General features: G+C 33.9%; 3 protein-coding genes across 4 annotated transcripts in view; 1 reads left to right on the forward strand and 2 right to left on the reverse strand.

Annotated features, from left to right (window-relative positions):
* Positions 1–1125: 1125 nt before the first annotated feature.
* Positions 1126–2209, reverse strand: Nup35 (nucleoporin 35). Its single transcript, XM_088036329.1, has 2 exons — positions 2118–2209; positions 1126–2063 (listed from the first exon to the last, which is right to left on the reverse strand). The coding sequence occupies exon 2, from the start codon at positions 2054–2056 to the stop codon at positions 1226–1228; it is 831 nt and encodes a 276-aa protein (XP_087892455.1). The 5' UTR covers positions 2057–2063; positions 2118–2209; the 3' UTR covers positions 1126–1225.
* Positions 2210–2595: 386 nt separating this feature from the next.
* LOC148174031 (uncharacterized) lies at positions 2596–4379 on the reverse strand. Its single transcript, XM_088035898.1, has 5 exons — positions 4092–4379; positions 3964–4035; positions 3300–3913; positions 3081–3247; positions 2596–2924 (listed from the first exon to the last, which is right to left on the reverse strand). Exons 1-5 carry the CDS (start codon positions 4182–4184, stop codon positions 2698–2700), a joined length of 1173 nt encoding a protein of 390 aa, XP_087892024.1. The 5' UTR covers positions 4185–4379; the 3' UTR covers positions 2596–2697.
* Positions 4380–7429: 3050 nt separating this feature from the next.
* The window catches only part of MCU (mitochondrial calcium uniporter), a 39249-nt gene continuing 29364 nt past the window's right edge, over positions 7430–17314 (forward strand). For both annotated transcript variants that reach the window (XM_088035405.1, XM_088035406.1), the window contains exons 1-2: positions 7430–7573; positions 15572–15716. In XM_088035405.1, the coding sequence (XP_087891531.1) occupies positions 7469–7573; positions 15572–15716 (250 nt within the window). In that variant the 5' untranslated portion in view covers positions 7430–7468. The remainder of the gene's footprint in view (positions 7574–15571; positions 15717–17314) is intronic.

A 17314-nucleotide genomic window follows, 5' to 3' on the forward strand; every position in this document is an offset into this window, starting at 1 on the left:
AGAAGTTAAAACAACAAATTTTAATAATTTCCTAATTATTTTTTGCCTGTTTCATAACTATTACACGCACCTAGTAAATTATTACATACATAAATTACATAAAATTTAATGAATTTATTTAAGACTATGATCATATACCAGAAAAAACGCTTAAAAAATAGAAGACAAAAGTCAGCTCGAAAATTAAAAGGAACTAAATATAACTGTACTCATACGGTTATATGGAAGCAAAAATAGTACAATAGCTGAAAAAACAATGGAAAGATAACAACGATAGAAGTGAAAAAAATAAACAAATTGGAGAATGCAACAATGGTGTTCAGAAAAAACCCAAGAGCCCAAGGCTCGTAAAAAAAAGTTGAGAAAACACAATAGCGGTGTATAGAGACATGGAAAGGATATGTCTAGGTAAAAGAATAGTTTGAACACGTGTTTGATGCCAGGATAACTACATCAAAAAGACCAATCAGATGAAAACAAGAGCAAAACAAACGAAAGTGAAATAAGTGTAAAATACTGAGTAAATACGACACACAACGCAATAAAAAAGTCAAAATGTACTGATAGGATACCGAAATATGAAACAAAACTCAATGATTTTCTATGTATTAACGATAGCCGCGGATTATTTTATTTATTTCAATTAGTTTTTAAGGGGATTCTGATCATCATTTCTCTTTAGAAGACAACAGAACGTCTCCTAAACAAGATTATTACCTGCTAAGATGTCTTCCTCCCAAGACCACATCCAGTGAGAAAACTTTGGTCCGAACACTGCACAACATTAAATTGTCTGAAAACATCACAAGAACACTGTTGATTTGCTTAAAACATGATGAATTTCGGAAAAAATGGAAGTTTGAAACTGAAGCAATGGTGGCGCTCTCACACGTTAGCCGCCGCAAACTTCACTCCATTTAGTCATAGCCACCTCATGAAAGAAAATAATTAATTCCGAATTTATGAATTATTCCTCTTAATTAAAATTATTCATTGTATTCTTTAGTGTAGCCAATGTATTACACGGCATTTTAAAATGTTTTTAATCTCTTTGTTGCCCAAAAACCAAATAACCAACTTTTTTAGCTAGAAAAACTTATTTTTCAAAAGAAAAAAAACACCAAATTTTGCGTAAAGTTTTATTGTAAAATAAATTGTTCAAATTATGCAGCAGTATCTTAATATTACACAACAAAAACAAGTTGCTAAAACACAAAAAATAAAATCACCATCCAAAGACATATTCTATGGCCTTTGACACCAAACCAGTGGATTTTTGGGGTACATTTTGTGGTGGTAAAACCGAGCTCGTATTATGTGGCGAAATATATGAATGCCTCAAAGATCTAGCTCTAGAAGGTGTTGTGAACACACTATCATTCTCTTTATTCTCCTTATTATAATACAAAGAAACACCAATCATTATGCAATTATTAATACACCTTCCATTCAAAGCTAGAGCTCTTGGCACATCATTCAAATTATTAAACTTAACATGCAACCAATTCCCTTGACTAGGAATTTTCTTATCTACAATAACACCACAACTGGATAACTGCGCTAAAACCAAACTCAAAGCGCTTGGTGGGAACCCAAACACAGTAACCCAATGAGTGTCTATTTTATCTACTCTACTCAGATTTACACTCTCATTAAAATTCTTGCTACAGTTGAAGCTGTCGTCCATAAATTTGCTCCGACCGAAGACACCTGGAGAATCTATGGCTGTTGATTGCAGAATTGGACTTGTAGGTTTTCTGTTCTGTTCTAGAGTATCAAACAAGCCTTGGCTAGGGGGTCCTGGTTTATGAGGAGTGAAAGATTGCTTGGGACTCTCAAGCGTCTGATTGAACAACTTCGGGTACAAATTACGAGCGTCGGGTGTGTTAGACGGCCCCAATTTTCGGCCAGGAGTCCGATTGCGTCCAGGCGAGGTGTTTGGGTTAGGAGTGGTAGGTTGAGAAGTATCCCCCATTAGAAAAGCCGGGAGGAAGTTCGGGTTCACACCCGGAGACGAGGGGCTCGATGGGGCGCTTCCAAGTGTCATCGGTTCCATGATAGGACTTTAGAAAAAAAGTTAGGTTATAGCCGCAAAAAAAACTCCAAAAAATACTCACGTAAGAAGTATTTTCCCGTAAAAAGTTTTAAAAGTAAGATTCCGGTGGTAGACGGTTGAGTTTTTATCAAGACTTTCACTACATCAAAAACAAGATTTTGCTGTATCTTGTCAAATTTAAATTTTGACAAGTAACTGAAATTTAGTGATCCGCAGTGTTGCCAATATGTAGTAAAGTCAGAAATTCCCTAAATTAAAAAAAAATTAAATTAATTTATATTAATCGTAATGACCGTATTTTTTTTTGATTTTAAAATGTTTTCTCGATAATGCATTAAAGACGTAGATAATTATGATTTTATAAAAAAAAGTGGTGTACGCAACCCATTACACATACGAACGTTTTTGAAACAAGGACGATAAATTGTATTTTACACATAACATGTTAGTTTATTTCGCTGGTCATCTGACCAGGAGGAGTTATGGTTTGCCAAAAAAAACATTTTTCTTGTATTAAAGTTCGAAAAAAAAATTTCAAAAACGTTGAATTTTAATTTTATTAGTATTGTGTATCTCCGACCTAAATATACATTCAAAAAATACTGCTTTAGACTTTTTTGGTATTCAATGATAATTTCTGTCTACGACTTGATAAACTTGTTTGCTTCTTTCACTAATCTCTTCACATTTTGGCTGTCTTCATCAACCTCTTGCGATTCGTTCCAGTCGGAATCATCCGTGTCCGACTGCCCTGTATACTCATCGCTATCATCATCATCGATAAACGGATCCTCGGAATCAGAAAACTCATGCATGTCTTCACTGGAGGCCACATTCAAACGATCAACCTTCTTCCTATCTCTTTTTTCTGGTATAAAAAAATTATACTAAAAATCTTATATTTTTATTAATTGTAAGTAAAATAATTAGTCACTTTCGTAATCGTCCTTACGCTTTGATCCCTTGTTACAGTATAAACAATATGGACAGCATACACTCCCAGAGGTTCCATTACATGACTTACTTTTCATTTTAGGTTGACGCTGTGGATGCTTGAAGTATCTTCTGTGGTCTTTATTTTTTCTGTAACACTCTGCCCCATAACTACAAGTAGGTCTATTGTCATCAGGATCACTTTCAAAGTCAGAGTCCCCAGGATGGGTAAACTCTGATCTATGAGCTGGATTTTTTCTGAAATATCAAAATTTAATTTTTACTTATAAAAAGACTGAAAAAGTTGCACCTATAACATGTAGCTGCATACCAACACCTCTCTCTTCTTGATTTAGAAGTGGAAGTAGCAGGATCATCAACATTAGAATTTGAGGCACTATCATCTTTACTGCTACTTGCTTCCGTTTTATCTTCATCTAATTGATTAGAATTTGAGGCACTATCTTCTTGTATGTTACTACTAGCTTCTGCTTCAGTACCATCATTTGTACTGTTACATCCTTTTACATCTTCAGGTGCATTTTCACTGGGCTCTTCTGTTTCATTAGACAAAGCTTGAACCTCCTCCTGTTTTGTAGTAGTATCTGCCATGGTAATCACTTCATTTTGTACACTTGATCCAACATCATCTTCACCAATGGTGTGTTCCATTTTAATTTTCTTCTCAGCTTCTTCATCCTCTTCATCACTGTGTGCTCTCTTTGGTGTTTTACCAGAAGTTGCCTCACTGTTTGTTTCTTTAACATCCAAGTTCTCATCATGAAAAATTTTAATTTTAAACCAGAAATCCTCTGGGAGCAGAGCAAAAGTGTCTCCATCATTTAACTGAGTAGTTGAGTCTTTCTTTAAAATTGTAATAGTTGTGCTACCTGCAACTTTCAGAAAACAAGGATTCATGTGCGTCTACAAAACACGTATTAATATAAAGTTAAAATCTTTGCATGAGGTAATACAGAGGTAATGTTAACTGCTTCTTTTTTGACTTCAATTACTGCATGATTTCTGGAAACTCGTTTGTCGTTACACTGCAAAAAAGGTGTAAATGAAGATTCGCTACTAATTACTAGCAAAATGGTGTTACTTGTAATGCTGGGCCCCGGCCAATGACGTGATTTCCTAACGGAAATGTGTTAAAATGCTCTTCTTCTCCTGCTTTGAAAATTTGTACCAACATCTTTGTTTATTGCGTTTCACTTTGTAAAAATTATGGATGTAAAACAATTACCAATCACAAACTTTTAAGGATGGAAAATGATCGAACTTGTGATTAAACGCGATAAACTTTGACGTAAATGTTGTCAACATAACCTCAAAAAGTACGTTTGTTGACAGAACTGTGTCACCATCAAAACAAGTCAGGACATGAATAAATTGTGGGAATTTTGGCGCTTTTGGGGTTCACTGCCACCCTTGATGGAAGAGTGCTAAAAATATATTTTTTTAAAATTGGAAGAATATTAAAATTTATAACCATGCAAATTATTAATTGGACACTTGAGGGTTAAAAAAAGGCAACTTTTACAAATCCTTGTTATGGCTTTGGCATTTTTGGACAATTAGACGAATGCATTGCCGGAAAGAAGCATTATTTTTTCTCTAACATTATTCTGAGAGAAAATCCAGCAAAGACTGCGTCAATAAGTACGTCTTCAAGTACGGAAATTGAGCATTTCCACCCTTTGTCAATCACTTGAAAGTTGGTCATTACCTCATTAGTGTCGTTAGTCGATGTCATTGTCAGTTGGATTACTACGTACCGGAACGAGGAAGGTAGAAATGAGAAAGGAAGATGATGCGATGCGGGAGGCAAAACGTTTTCATCCCTCAACAATAATAATGTATTTTAGTACATTCGTAAAATTTCGTACTTAAATGTTTATTGATTTTTGAGTATTTAAACTGCATTGAAAATTTAACTTTAGCATGACAAATTCACATAAGTGCGGAGTATTAGGTATTCATAAACATTCGTTTAGTTAATATTTTATTATTTTAGAAAGATATTTCCAAAACAGGGAAAAGTTTTAAAAAAAATTCAATGTTTACCTACTATAAAAAGGCGACAACAATCTGTACGTATAATTTCTTTGAAGCACGTTTTTTTGACCCCTACAAGAAAAATGTATTAATATCCGCTAAATTACAAAAGTACTTTTACCCATTTTGAGGCATTTAACAATAAAAATTTGTATTTGTTTAAATTGGTCTGGCTCAGAAAGGAAAAGGTGTGTAAAAAAATGGATTTTATAATATTTATTTGGTGCTTTTATAGTAACCTAAGTATGCTTAATTTTGGGTGATTTTTTAACGATTTTTCGTATGTCCAATTTTTTGAGGTATACGGTGTCCGGTAAGTTGGCGGTAAATCAACGTGTGACACTGTCTAATCGGGCGATGTTATAAACAACAGGAAAAATGTTAAAAAAATCTATGCCCTTTACTTTTGAAAACATGATGGATTGAAAAGTAAAAATGCAATTCCAAAATTAACAATTTTTGTACAATAATTTCACATTTCAGTGGCTTTGTAATATAAAAGACACTGCGTGAAACAACGTGGCGCAAAAAAAATCGAAAGGATTTTGTAAAATTCTCTGTAAAGTGTAAAATTTTTGAATTAACAATGCTGATCAGTGTGACATTGTTTACATGCAACTATAGTTCCAGCAACAAGAAAACAACAACGTTACCATGGCTTTACTATTACTATTACTATTGCTAGAAATGATTATTGGGTGTAGAGTTCAGGAATGTTGTCTATTCTCCTCACTTTGTTTTGCTTCTACTGCAGAAACATTGTAGAATTTTTTTAAACATTTTCTTCGGATTATAGAAGAGTTCCCAGTTACTCTCTTTCAAGGTAGTGGGCGACTTTCCGGACACTGTACATCTACACATTTGAGTACTTTTGAGGTACATAAAATTAGTCATTATTGAAGAATTTGAAAGATTAGTAATTTTTTAAAAATTTTGCTTCTTTTTAAGCGTTTCATGTCTTTTTTTGGTCGTTTTTCAATGATTTTTCCATGTGCTAATTGCTCTGGCCTAAAAATAAAACTCTCTTTTTTTTTGGGGTGATTTTAAGGTAATTATGTTAATTTATTTTGGGTGATGCTTAGGTACGTTTTGTTTAAAAAGCTCTGAGGCTTCAAAATCGTCCAATTACATTTTCACTCAATCCACTTTTAAATTTTGAAAACATCCAAGTGGTCTTTTGATAAAATTAATGAAATCAGTGGCGTCAATAAAAGGTAAAAACAGTTTTTTGAAATAAAGAAAAGAAAACAAAAATTGCAATTTCTATACAAACATAATATTTTGAAATAGACTCCAAAAATTAAACAGTTTTTGGCAGCCTTGAAGAATCGAGTGTTTTTAATTTTTTTTAACGATAAAATCTCTTTCCATTCGCTAAAAATATCTAGGTACTTAAATCAAACAAACCTTTCATTGTTGCTAAGCAATTAAGATTATATTCCTTGATCCAGTGGCGAACTGGAAATTTTGATTAAATATTTGATTAATTTTATCCCGAAAGCTAAAAGACTTTTACATAAACCATTTTTTGAAAAAATTGATTCTACTTGTTTTCACCAAATACCGTCTTTTCTTTGGTAGTGTCTTTCAAAAACATCCTGTATGTAACCGTTTTAATACCGATAACTATGTTGTGCGAGAAATAATTTATTTTCACAATTACAAATCCAGCTACACTATTGGTATAAAATAATTGTCAGTTTGACATGTTATAGACGCAGTCCTTTGCAAATTGTTGTTCTCTGATCGGTTACAAATAAACTTTTACAGTTCTTAAACGGTTAAAGAAAACTCAAAAACTTCTCTTCATCACCTTTTTCGTCATGTCCGTAACGTTACATAACGTTAGATTTTATCACTGTTTTCATTGATAAGAATAGCTATCAAAATACATTAATTAAATAAATATAGAAATGTAAACATACTCGTGTTTGATCTTGACTTGAGATCTTATCGCCACATCTAAATTATATAAGTATTAACAAATCAATAACAAAACTAAAATTTTCAGTAAATAATGTTCTTTCCTACCCGCGAAACTTTTGACGCCCAAAGCCGCATAAAAAATTCATGTAACGACATTTTTAACATTTCCGATTTTCGAAGGCACCCCCAGTAGGGTCGTTTAATCACACCAACGGCTTTACACCCTTGAAACGACTCTTCATATTAAATTACAAAAAAGTACGCCACTGCTTTCTCGACCATATATGAATTCAAAATAAATATCGCGAGTTTCCGCTCGGTTTCACGACGCGTTTTCTAGGTAGAGAATTACTTGAAATTGATACGCCGAAGTCTATAATCCTCGAAATTAAGTAATGGGAATTTTGAGGACTCACTCTGTATATAAATCATGTTTTTTATAGTAATCCACCACGCATGCACACATTTTTATTTTGACAATGACAGTAGAACAAGATGGCGATGCCGAGGGTGCTGTGTCGTGTTCGTCTCTTCATTAACAACGACTTTTCAGTGATTTCAAAATATGCAACGGTCTTAAATAGTGTTTCAATAAATAAAGTAAGTATCGTTTTACTGTTTTTAATGGTGCGAGCGCATGATCGTTGCGTAATTCTCGAGATTTCTCTTATTGTTAGAACCGCAGTCCAACCCTAGAAGGGTGCACCTGTTTTTGAAATAGCGGGCGCTCTGCGGTTAAACCCCCTTTTTATCGACCGTTCTTCTTAAAACCGGCATTGACCACTAAAGACTTCTTCATATTGAACCCATTTAAAAGAAGTAGAGGTTATGTATAGGCTGCGCCAAATTATGTATTCTCACCTGATGCATAATTCATTCATTAATGCAAATACTAACATTTTTTTTATTTGGCCCCCCTTTTTTATGACGTTTTGATCTTGCCCCCCATGAATCATTATTTTATGAATAATCATCGTAAAGCAGCATCATCGTTATTGTTACGATAGTTGTAAAAGAAAGTAAACATGCATTACTATCAATTTCCAATCGTTCTAGTTTTTAAGGTCAATAACTTAGACATCATTGCGTAATTCGAGGTGGAAGTTGAAAACCTGTCTAGGAGAGCTGTTGTGTGGGATCCATTGGGTTTTGGGGTGGCACGAACCCGAAATCGAGCTGGATAAAAAGGGAGGGAGCTGGAAATTTATTGCTTTTTCATTTTCTTAACAGAAATTGGGGCCACAAAGTGGTGAGTGCTTCAAAAAAGCCGCAGCACACATTTGTTTTTATTTTCTAGTTTAAAATTTTTGAAGGTTGCTCAAGGGACCTATTTAGAGTTTCTCTAGCAATAGTTAGTTTGTGCGTACAATTCTTCACTGAAAGAATTGCTGCATAGAACAAGCAATTTAGTTAAAACTCTTTGTTTTGTATTTAAAGGTCAATTTAACATCTCTTCATGGCATTATTTTATCATCCTCCATGAAAACGATAGACTCATTTAATTAGATAGCTCCAGTTGAGATCCGAGGAATGATGAATTAATGCTTACACACGCTATTAGAGCTAGACAACATACAGGGCAAAGTTGGCAAAGAGAAAAAAGATGTGAGTCAGAGAACTGAAATTCAAAAGCAGAGTTGAAATTTCCATTTATTCCTGATTATTTCGTGCTTTTACTGAAATTGTCACGAGCGCTGTTAAAGGCGAATGACAAAAACGCGCTCACCCTCATGAAGAGTGACAACTCAAAAATATTCCCGCTAGTTGTGACCATTCTGACATGTTGGTTGACATCGTATTTTCTTTATCTGCCAAGGAGACGCATTCCGCAACTTGGCTGCTTTTTTAGTATCTATACACCTCCTTCAGCAAGACCGATAAAATGAATCCTCCTTGAGCATCAAATCTCGAAATGAACGTTTAGTGATAAATGTTCTGTTACGAGATATGAACTGACAGCTCGAGGCAAATATTCAAGACATCCTTGCCAATTTGTATTTTTCTACGCTTCAACTACTTTACATTTTTCATTGTTTGTACTTAGACGATGTTTTTGGGAAGTATCAGTTCGAATTGTTAATCGTTTCAAAATATCTTGGATTACCATATTTGACTTTTTTATTGAAGAAGTGACTTGGAGACTTCAGTGGAGAGCACTTTGTGTTTTTATACTCGTTCAACATGTTGCAGGAATTGTTTGGGTGAAGCGATGAGGTAGAAGAAGTGCACTTTTGCAAGAGAGGGTGGCACTCTTTTTAGCCGTAAACTTTTTGCTGCTACTTTGTGCCATAATTTATCGCAAACTTTATTAAGTTAATGATTAATGAATAATTTCTTTCAAGTTACTTATTAATCTTCTTTTATTTCTTTTAGCGTACTTATCTCACACTTTATTTGTCATGTTTTTACAGTTCTCAAAATTGCCAACAAAGATTTACAACTCATAATCAGAAATGAAGTCTGTAGTGACGCAAAATGTGTTGGAAAACTCATAGGTTTTAGTTCTTACTTCTTATCTTTTATCTACACAAAATTATCAGAAAACGGAGCGGAAATCAATTTGGTGACACGTAGGAATGTTTTCCATGCTAATATTTATTATTCATTGTGAAATGGATAATTATTTTTCCCGTTGTTTTAGGCTAGGTTGTTCGTCACGGTTTACTTTTATTCAGAATATATTTTTTTTATTTTAAATGTATCTTTTCCGATACAATTAAACATCACAAAATCCCTCCAAAATTTGATCTTTATGGACATGAGAATTTTTTACGGATATATTTAAAAACAGGAAGAAACAGTCTCCAGAAATTGAAATTTCTTCATTTTTGACTTAAATTTGCAGTAACACAAGTTTTGTGTGGAAAAAGTTTTTCTCTATATAGGTATGTCAAAAAAGTGAGATATTCGCTAAGAAAAGTCAAAAAATATTTTGGGAAATTATTCGTACCCAATTAGAAAATTCTATAACAAAAGAGGCGAATTTTAAAGATCCGCCTTTTCTTTATAGCAAAATGGAGAATGTAATTGAAAACATAAAAAAGAATTCACTGATTGGCTCACACGGGCTCACATTATTATTATTATCACAGCAGTTTTTATAACAAAAAATACTCTCGAACAACCAGCTCGATCGTAACTTTTCATTGATTGGCTGAATAAACTGTGGTTTATTGGATACATTTATGAGCTAATAATTAAGGCATGCATAAAAAGATTAAATTCAAGAAAATAAGGAGCTTTTGTAATTGTTTTCTTATCACACGTCAAAGATTTGAGATATCCTCAAAGAAAAGTTAAAAAATATTTTGGAAAATTATCCGTACTCAGTTACAAAATTCTAGGGCCAAAAAGCCAGATTTTAGAAACTTCCATTTAGGCCTAATGGACTATGAAATCTTAGATTAAATTTAGACGTGAACTATATTTTGATTCTTTTGTAGAAATGTGGTTTATACATGGGATTTCATAATCCAGGATAAAACGGTTTTGTTTGTGAACGAACCATGTATTGTATTTCACGAATTTATCTAATAGTCGCAAATAATCTGTACATATTGCAGGCTTAAAATGTGACCATTTACCTAAATCTAACATTATTCTATATGTAAAAATTGTAATGCAGGTTCTAAAATGTCGTTTTAACTGAGAGGATTTGAACTGAATCTTTTTACAACACTGCTCTACACTTTCGATTAGTTTTTAAAATAAAATATTTGGTGCGAAGTGTGACATTACTGTAAGTAGAAGATTTGTCTTGTCTGGAGATCTCTACCTATTATGGAAGTTTCTAAGAACAGCCGGATTATTTAAAAAAAGAAGCGATACTCGTAACATTTATTGAAGACTCATAATACTCATAAATCATAGATTTGAATTTTTAGTTGTAAAATTATATGTACATAATTTACTACACCCTGTAGGTACATTATTTTACAGTTAGTTTTATCATTTTAAAGAGCCCTATTTTTCTATATCATATACCATAAAATGTAATTTATATACGACCATTTAATTATTTGTTCATAACGTAGTTCATTTTAAACAAGTTATAATAGTCATAACTGGAATCCGTATAATTATGAAATTCGTCGCGGGCTGCGACTGGCTGAAAATCATTTAGTTATAGTCATAAGATAACATAACTCAATGTTTTAACAATTTGTCCCAGTACTAAACTCAATGAAAACAATTGCCAGATTTTATTTTGCCAACTAAAAATTCACTAAAATCATTAAAATTTTTGTGTTTTTCTAAGACGAAAACAGTGTTTAAACATAAGTGGCCTGCCAGGCATTGCGGAGGCGACAAAAGCCATACTAGCTAAAAATATTGTATTGCTGATGATTACTGATTTGTTAGTTAGCGGACGATTTATCGTAGTTTTTTTTTTTTGTTAAGTTTCCACTATTGCTTAAATGGCGATGGTCTTGTGGCTAACCTGACCTGGATTTGAACCCTGGTCGTGTTCACTTTTTTGTGATCGTAGATAAAGCATTGTATTATATTATATATTGTAATATATTGTAATATATTATATTGTTAGGGCTTTTATTCACTCGGTTAATTTACTCCACTCGATCGCAAGCTTGCTCGTGTGGCAAATATCAACAATGGGCTTCATAACATAATATAATATACTCGTACTCTAAATCTGCTTAAATTTAAAGATTTGAAGCCGGAAAATAAAAAAAAAATTTAGTCAGTAGTGTTCACACAACATTTGTGCTAATTTAAAAAAAAAATTAAGAAATGTGAGCCCACATCTCCGTGATTTGGGACGATCTTGCTCATAAGCTTATTTTGTGATCTAAATATGTTAATTATGTCTGATTCCTGAAAACGCACAATACGCGCACATCTAAAAACCATCCAGAGCTATAATAAGAGAAGGTTTGGCACCTTTTTCACTAATTAATATTGTTTTCTAATTATTTTAATATGCACCAGCTGCAAAACCACGTGGTTTTACTTAGAACTGTCAATTTAGTCTAGGATTAAGTCGTTTCTGAAATCCAAATTTTGTTTAGTTGTTGCTAGTTCATGCAGAGCTAAATTTTAGCCACGGGTTACATTTAACTTCAAACTAAAATATTTTTCTGCAACTGGATTTGGATTGGAGTTTTGAACAAAAAAAAATTAATTTCATCTCCGTTTCGGCAATCGGGTTCTAAAGATCCACCCTTTCTTCATAACAAAATGGAGAATGTGATTGAAATCGGATTAAATCCTAAAAGAAACTCATTGATTGGCTCGCAATGTTATTATCACAGTAGTTTTTATAACGAAAAACGCGCCCGAACAACCAACTCGATCGTAACTTTTCACTGATTGGCTGGATGTCCAAAACTTTTGTTTATTGAATACATTTTTAAGCTAATTAAGACGTGGACAAAAAAATTCAATTTGTTGGATGTTGATAACAAAAATGGTCAAAACGAAAGAAGGCTAGAAATAGAAAATACAAAAATGACCCTAATTTCGCTTCGAGTTTACATAGCGAAACTGAGTTTTGTTTAACAAATCGTTTCAGTTCACAAACAAAAACATCTCCAATTTACCACTCCTCCGAATATTCGTATTCTAGATAGATTGTCCATTATCCATCTCATCTATATTCTGCTAGTCACTAATATCTTGCACTTTTATTTCACAACGTTGGCATGGGTCACCATGAATTTGGGCCAAGCAAAACGAATAAAAAACGAATTTTCTCAGAAACGATTTCCCAATTTATTTTATCTAGGATTTTACGATTAACTTGTCTTTTCATTTGGGAATTTTAATTAAAAATACAGCCAAACAAAAGCTCCTCTTTTGATCCACCAGCTGGTAAAATTAATTTTTTTTTCAATGTTTTTGAAACAACTTGCAGCTTACCATAACGTTATGAATATGTTGATCAAAAGTTTTTCTCTTTTTGATTAATTGCGGTAACTGTTCTAAATTCTTTCCGACTCTTTCTTTCAAACAGTTGCCTTCGGAATATAAACGAGTTTAATACAAGACAGCTGTCGTTGGAAGGATTTTCGTGTGACGTCGAAGATTTCCACGATTCTTATACATTTTCATTAGAATCCACAAGAGCATCCAATTTTTCCGTTTCACGGTGAGATTAAAACTGGATGCGCTCACTATGTAAATATTGACAACTCAAACATTCATAAATTCCGTGTTTTGATGGAATTTGTTTCACCTGCAAGGAGGTGAGAAGTACAATTTCACGTGATCTATTATTTAACTTTATAGGTGCCTCGACGTGCATGCTCGATAAAATTACCAGTTTATCTTCATATTCAATTAAATTTTAAGAGGGTATTAGTGAGGAAGTTGTCAATTATTAAAGGACGTTTAACGAAGTTGGGTAATGGAGACACAAATTACTGGGTGGCACTGTTTTTATTCTTGAAAGAGAAGTTTTGGAAGTTAGTGGTTTGGGGCGATCAGATATTAAAGAAGTCTTCGAATGAAGGATAGAAGAAACATTGAATAAGCGCTTTTTCTTGTTCGAGGTCTTCGTCTCTCGTAAATCTCCAATGCGAAGAAAGAAAGAAAGTTAATACTTTGATATAATGGACATCGTAATAGATGAACAGGCCAATAAAATCGACAAGCCTCTAAAACCGTCCATAATGAAACAAAATTGACAATAGAAATCGCCTGAATAAAATCATGATGCCACTCACCATTATTCTCTTGACTGTTAACGTGCGCAGGATAAAACTGCAGGAAACGCTATTATTATAAATTTCATCACTTTATTTCGCCAAATAAAAATGCGGGTGAGATCTCAACTCCAACAAATTTTCTTGCCTTTTTTCAGTTTCTCGCGTTTTCTCGAAACCTCAGCGAGCAAACCCAAGCGCTAAAAGCCAATTTCCCGCTTTGTTTAGTCAGCATTGTCCTATTAAAGCTTCCAGTAAGGACACTACGATTGTTTTGTCGAAGTTACTAGTTCCAATATTTTCATCAATAACTCGTGATTTCGTGCAACTTGGTGGAAGTGTCCTCGAAGAGCGTCCTTGTTAGGAACGGGTAAAGAGGGATGATAAGCTAAGTGCTCCACTCTTGAAAGTCATGCAAATAAGACAGAAGAGGGGTAAAGTCATAATACATTACAGTTGAATCCGACGCCGCCGTCTTATTTTCCCTTTGATCGTCATCACACGGCCGCTCTATTCTTCTGCTTGTTACCGAGCTGTGTTGTCGTTGCGTTGTCTTAATTGAAGTTCTAACACAATTAAGGACTGTTGAGGCCTATTAAAATGGACTAGACTATCCATTCAGTGGTCTCGTAATTCCATTACATTCCAAGAAAAGTTTTTACTGGTGGTCACCTAAATAATTGGATGTGAACCTCTGGAGATGTGCCAGTTAGCTTCAGATGGTTTCACTTCGAGATTATTTTTGTTGGAAAAACGTCTCAGACGTGTTGTTTTGATTTTTCTACAAACACTCTCGCGCTCTATCGATTCGAAAGTGAAATTGTCGTGATAAAAGTTCATGGCGATGAAGGCTGTACTGTACTGTATTTTTTTGATGCATGATTTTATTACTGCGTAACACGAGAACTGCGGAGGAGTTTTCAAAAGTAAATTTTATTTTTGAGACAACTTTTGAGTTTTAGCTGTTTCATTTTGAATTAGGCCACCTTTTTCTGTACAAGCGAGATCTACTTTAATCCCTTAAATAGGGGAGTTAAAAGTTAGATGCATTTCACTTTAGAAGGATTAAGTGTGATACTTTCGTTGACCCTTTGTAAAACAGAAATACGATTTTAAATCATGTTTTTTAAGTCCCAAAAAGTCAGAACACTGAATACGTTTGTAAATGCTTTTTATAAAAGCTCATAGCGAAAGCTCGCTTACTTTCAGCCCATTTCGCTGAGTTCTTTTCGGCACTTGTACTGTAAATTTTCTGATGCCAGATATTTTTAGTCAAATTGTGGTCATAATACATAAATAAAACTAAACTTGTCCACTCTTGGCCCTATTATCTCATCTTTTATTAAAATTTTTAGCCTGTGATTAAACCGTCACAGATTTATCGAGAGGAAATATGTCATGGGGTCAAGTTTATCTGTGCCCAAGCCGTTTTTCCTCCAAATCGATATTCTCGCTACATGGAGAAGACTGTTTGAATATTTTACTCTCTTTTTGCTAGCCGTTGAGTGGCTTAAAACTTTTTTTCTGTAAGTAGATTTAAAATTTAACTTATTTTGTCGGTGTTTTGAAATTTTCTTCGCCACGCCTTATAGTAAGTGGTTTGCGATTTTATGAAGGTAGAACAGAAGCAATATGTACTTCTGCATTTTGTGGACTTGCAGCTACGGTCGTAGAAATTGACTATAAAACGGCATTGCAAATAGATGCTCGTTACAAAGGCATATGTTGGGAAGTTTACAGCTGCGAGATGGGTTCGGATCGTAATGTAATTTCTTATCGTATTGAAAAATAGACAAGTGTGGGAACAAATTTGATAAGTTCTATCAATATTTTTATGTCAATGCCAAGAACAGATTTGTTTGCAGAAATGTGTTCTTAGTTTTCTAAATCTTGAGAGAGAAACAAAAATAAATCTGATTCTCGTTTATTCCAGTGTGTACAGTTCCGACACTCGACACGACACTTTAGGACAAATTTTCTCGGGAGTTCAGTGATAAATTCCAGAAAACATAGTCAAGAAGATCATTCTAGTTCTTCCACATCTTCTGACAGCGACTCTACAGACTGCGAAGAAAATGGTAAGTTTTGAATAAATAATACCCAATAAAACTTGTCCTTTCCACATCGATTTTCATCCAACTTTTTCGTCATGCATAATTAAGAGCGTCCCTCGGAACCTCGATGTTGATTGTTGACGAATGACATCTAGTACAACCCTCTTAATCAAACTTAAAGGAAACATCTACAAATCGGTGTCTTGTTTCGCCCTGGGGAGGTTAATTTGTTTGGAGAAATCGCGTGATGAGCGCTGGGGTAAATATTTGCTCGGTTTAGCAAGATAAGAGTTACGATGGGTATTGTATTTCGATAAAATGTATGCAAAAAAATTGAATGCGAGCTGTATCGCAACATCTGGTAAAGGTTTCGGTATAATCAGAGGCGTGCGTTCACATTGATTTTATTTGGCTGCGTGAAATTATAAAGACTGGTCCTATAAATGGAATTTTATATCTTTATCGTTTTTGTTATTACCCAATTGTCTATTACGTTTTGTGAGATAATATTTTATGAATGTTATTTCCCTCGATTACGTTCCTCTTAATCTACTTGTTGTATTAATGACGTCGCTTATCCCGTATCAATTTTGTTGTTTGTTTTGACACAACTATCTTTTTTCGTGGGCTTTAAATAATATTAGTGCGGCCAATTTTAGAGAAGTTATCGCTTAAAAGTTGATTTGTTTTTCCGAAAATCAATCATCACATTATCTTTATGATGCTGTAATGATCAATCATTCTTAAAAATGTCACTATGCTTCAGCTTTTTTCGTTGAATTTTTGTTGTTGGTCTCATTGTAAAATATTTTTTCTTATTTAGTTATCTGAATCCAACAAGAAAATTGTAAAAAAAAAGAAATTGATATTTTATTAAGCAGTTCATTGTATTGAAAACGTGATCATTTTTGTCAACAGTTGAGTTATCGTGTGTTTTGAACCTTTACTAATAATAACCACTTGGAATTAATTGGATATTTCACGCACAAAAACAATTTCCTCTGTTTTACGTGACTCGTTTTGTTTCACTTTTGAGTAGTTTTTTGTAAATCGTTTTCGTCCGCTTTCCTCGCTTCCTGTTACCTCCCAACTACCTGAAAATTTCAAAAATTTAATCTCGCTTCCATTATTCATATCGCTATCGTCGAAACCGGCCTCTTCTTAATTATTGCGGTCTGAAACTTTTCCATATCGACTTTCTTGATACAACAAACTTGTTCGGAAGAAGAAAATTTAATCACGATCCATCGTCAACAAGGTTACAGTTTCCTTCTGTCTTTCGCGCTTTTCCCTTCTTTGCAGGATCAACGAGGGTACGAAAACGGTTGTATTTCGTTCTCTTTATGTCGTAAGATAGTTGCTGGAATTCTACACATTAGCAGAAATGTTCAAAGAGCGAAGGTTGCTCCGAAATATGTCTGGAATTGGAGAAGGGCGGTGTCTTAAAGGTGTCCGATGGATTGTTAAAGCCCTTCTTGAATTAAAAGGTGGAAGCGGAAACGATCCGGAAACACGCGTGCTTTTTTCCAGAGGTTTATCGCAGCTTTTGGTCTGCCAGGGCGAGGTTAAATTGATAAGCTGGGTTTCCGGTGGTGATTATTATTTAGAAACAGGAATTATTT

This window comes from Gnatocerus cornutus, chromosome 5 (assembly GCF_029298725.1).
Source record: "Gnatocerus cornutus isolate USDA-ARS CGAHR chromosome 5, icGnaCorn1.1, whole genome shotgun sequence".
NCBI classification, from domain to species: Eukaryota; Metazoa; Arthropoda; class Insecta; order Coleoptera; family Tenebrionidae; genus Gnatocerus; species Gnatocerus cornutus.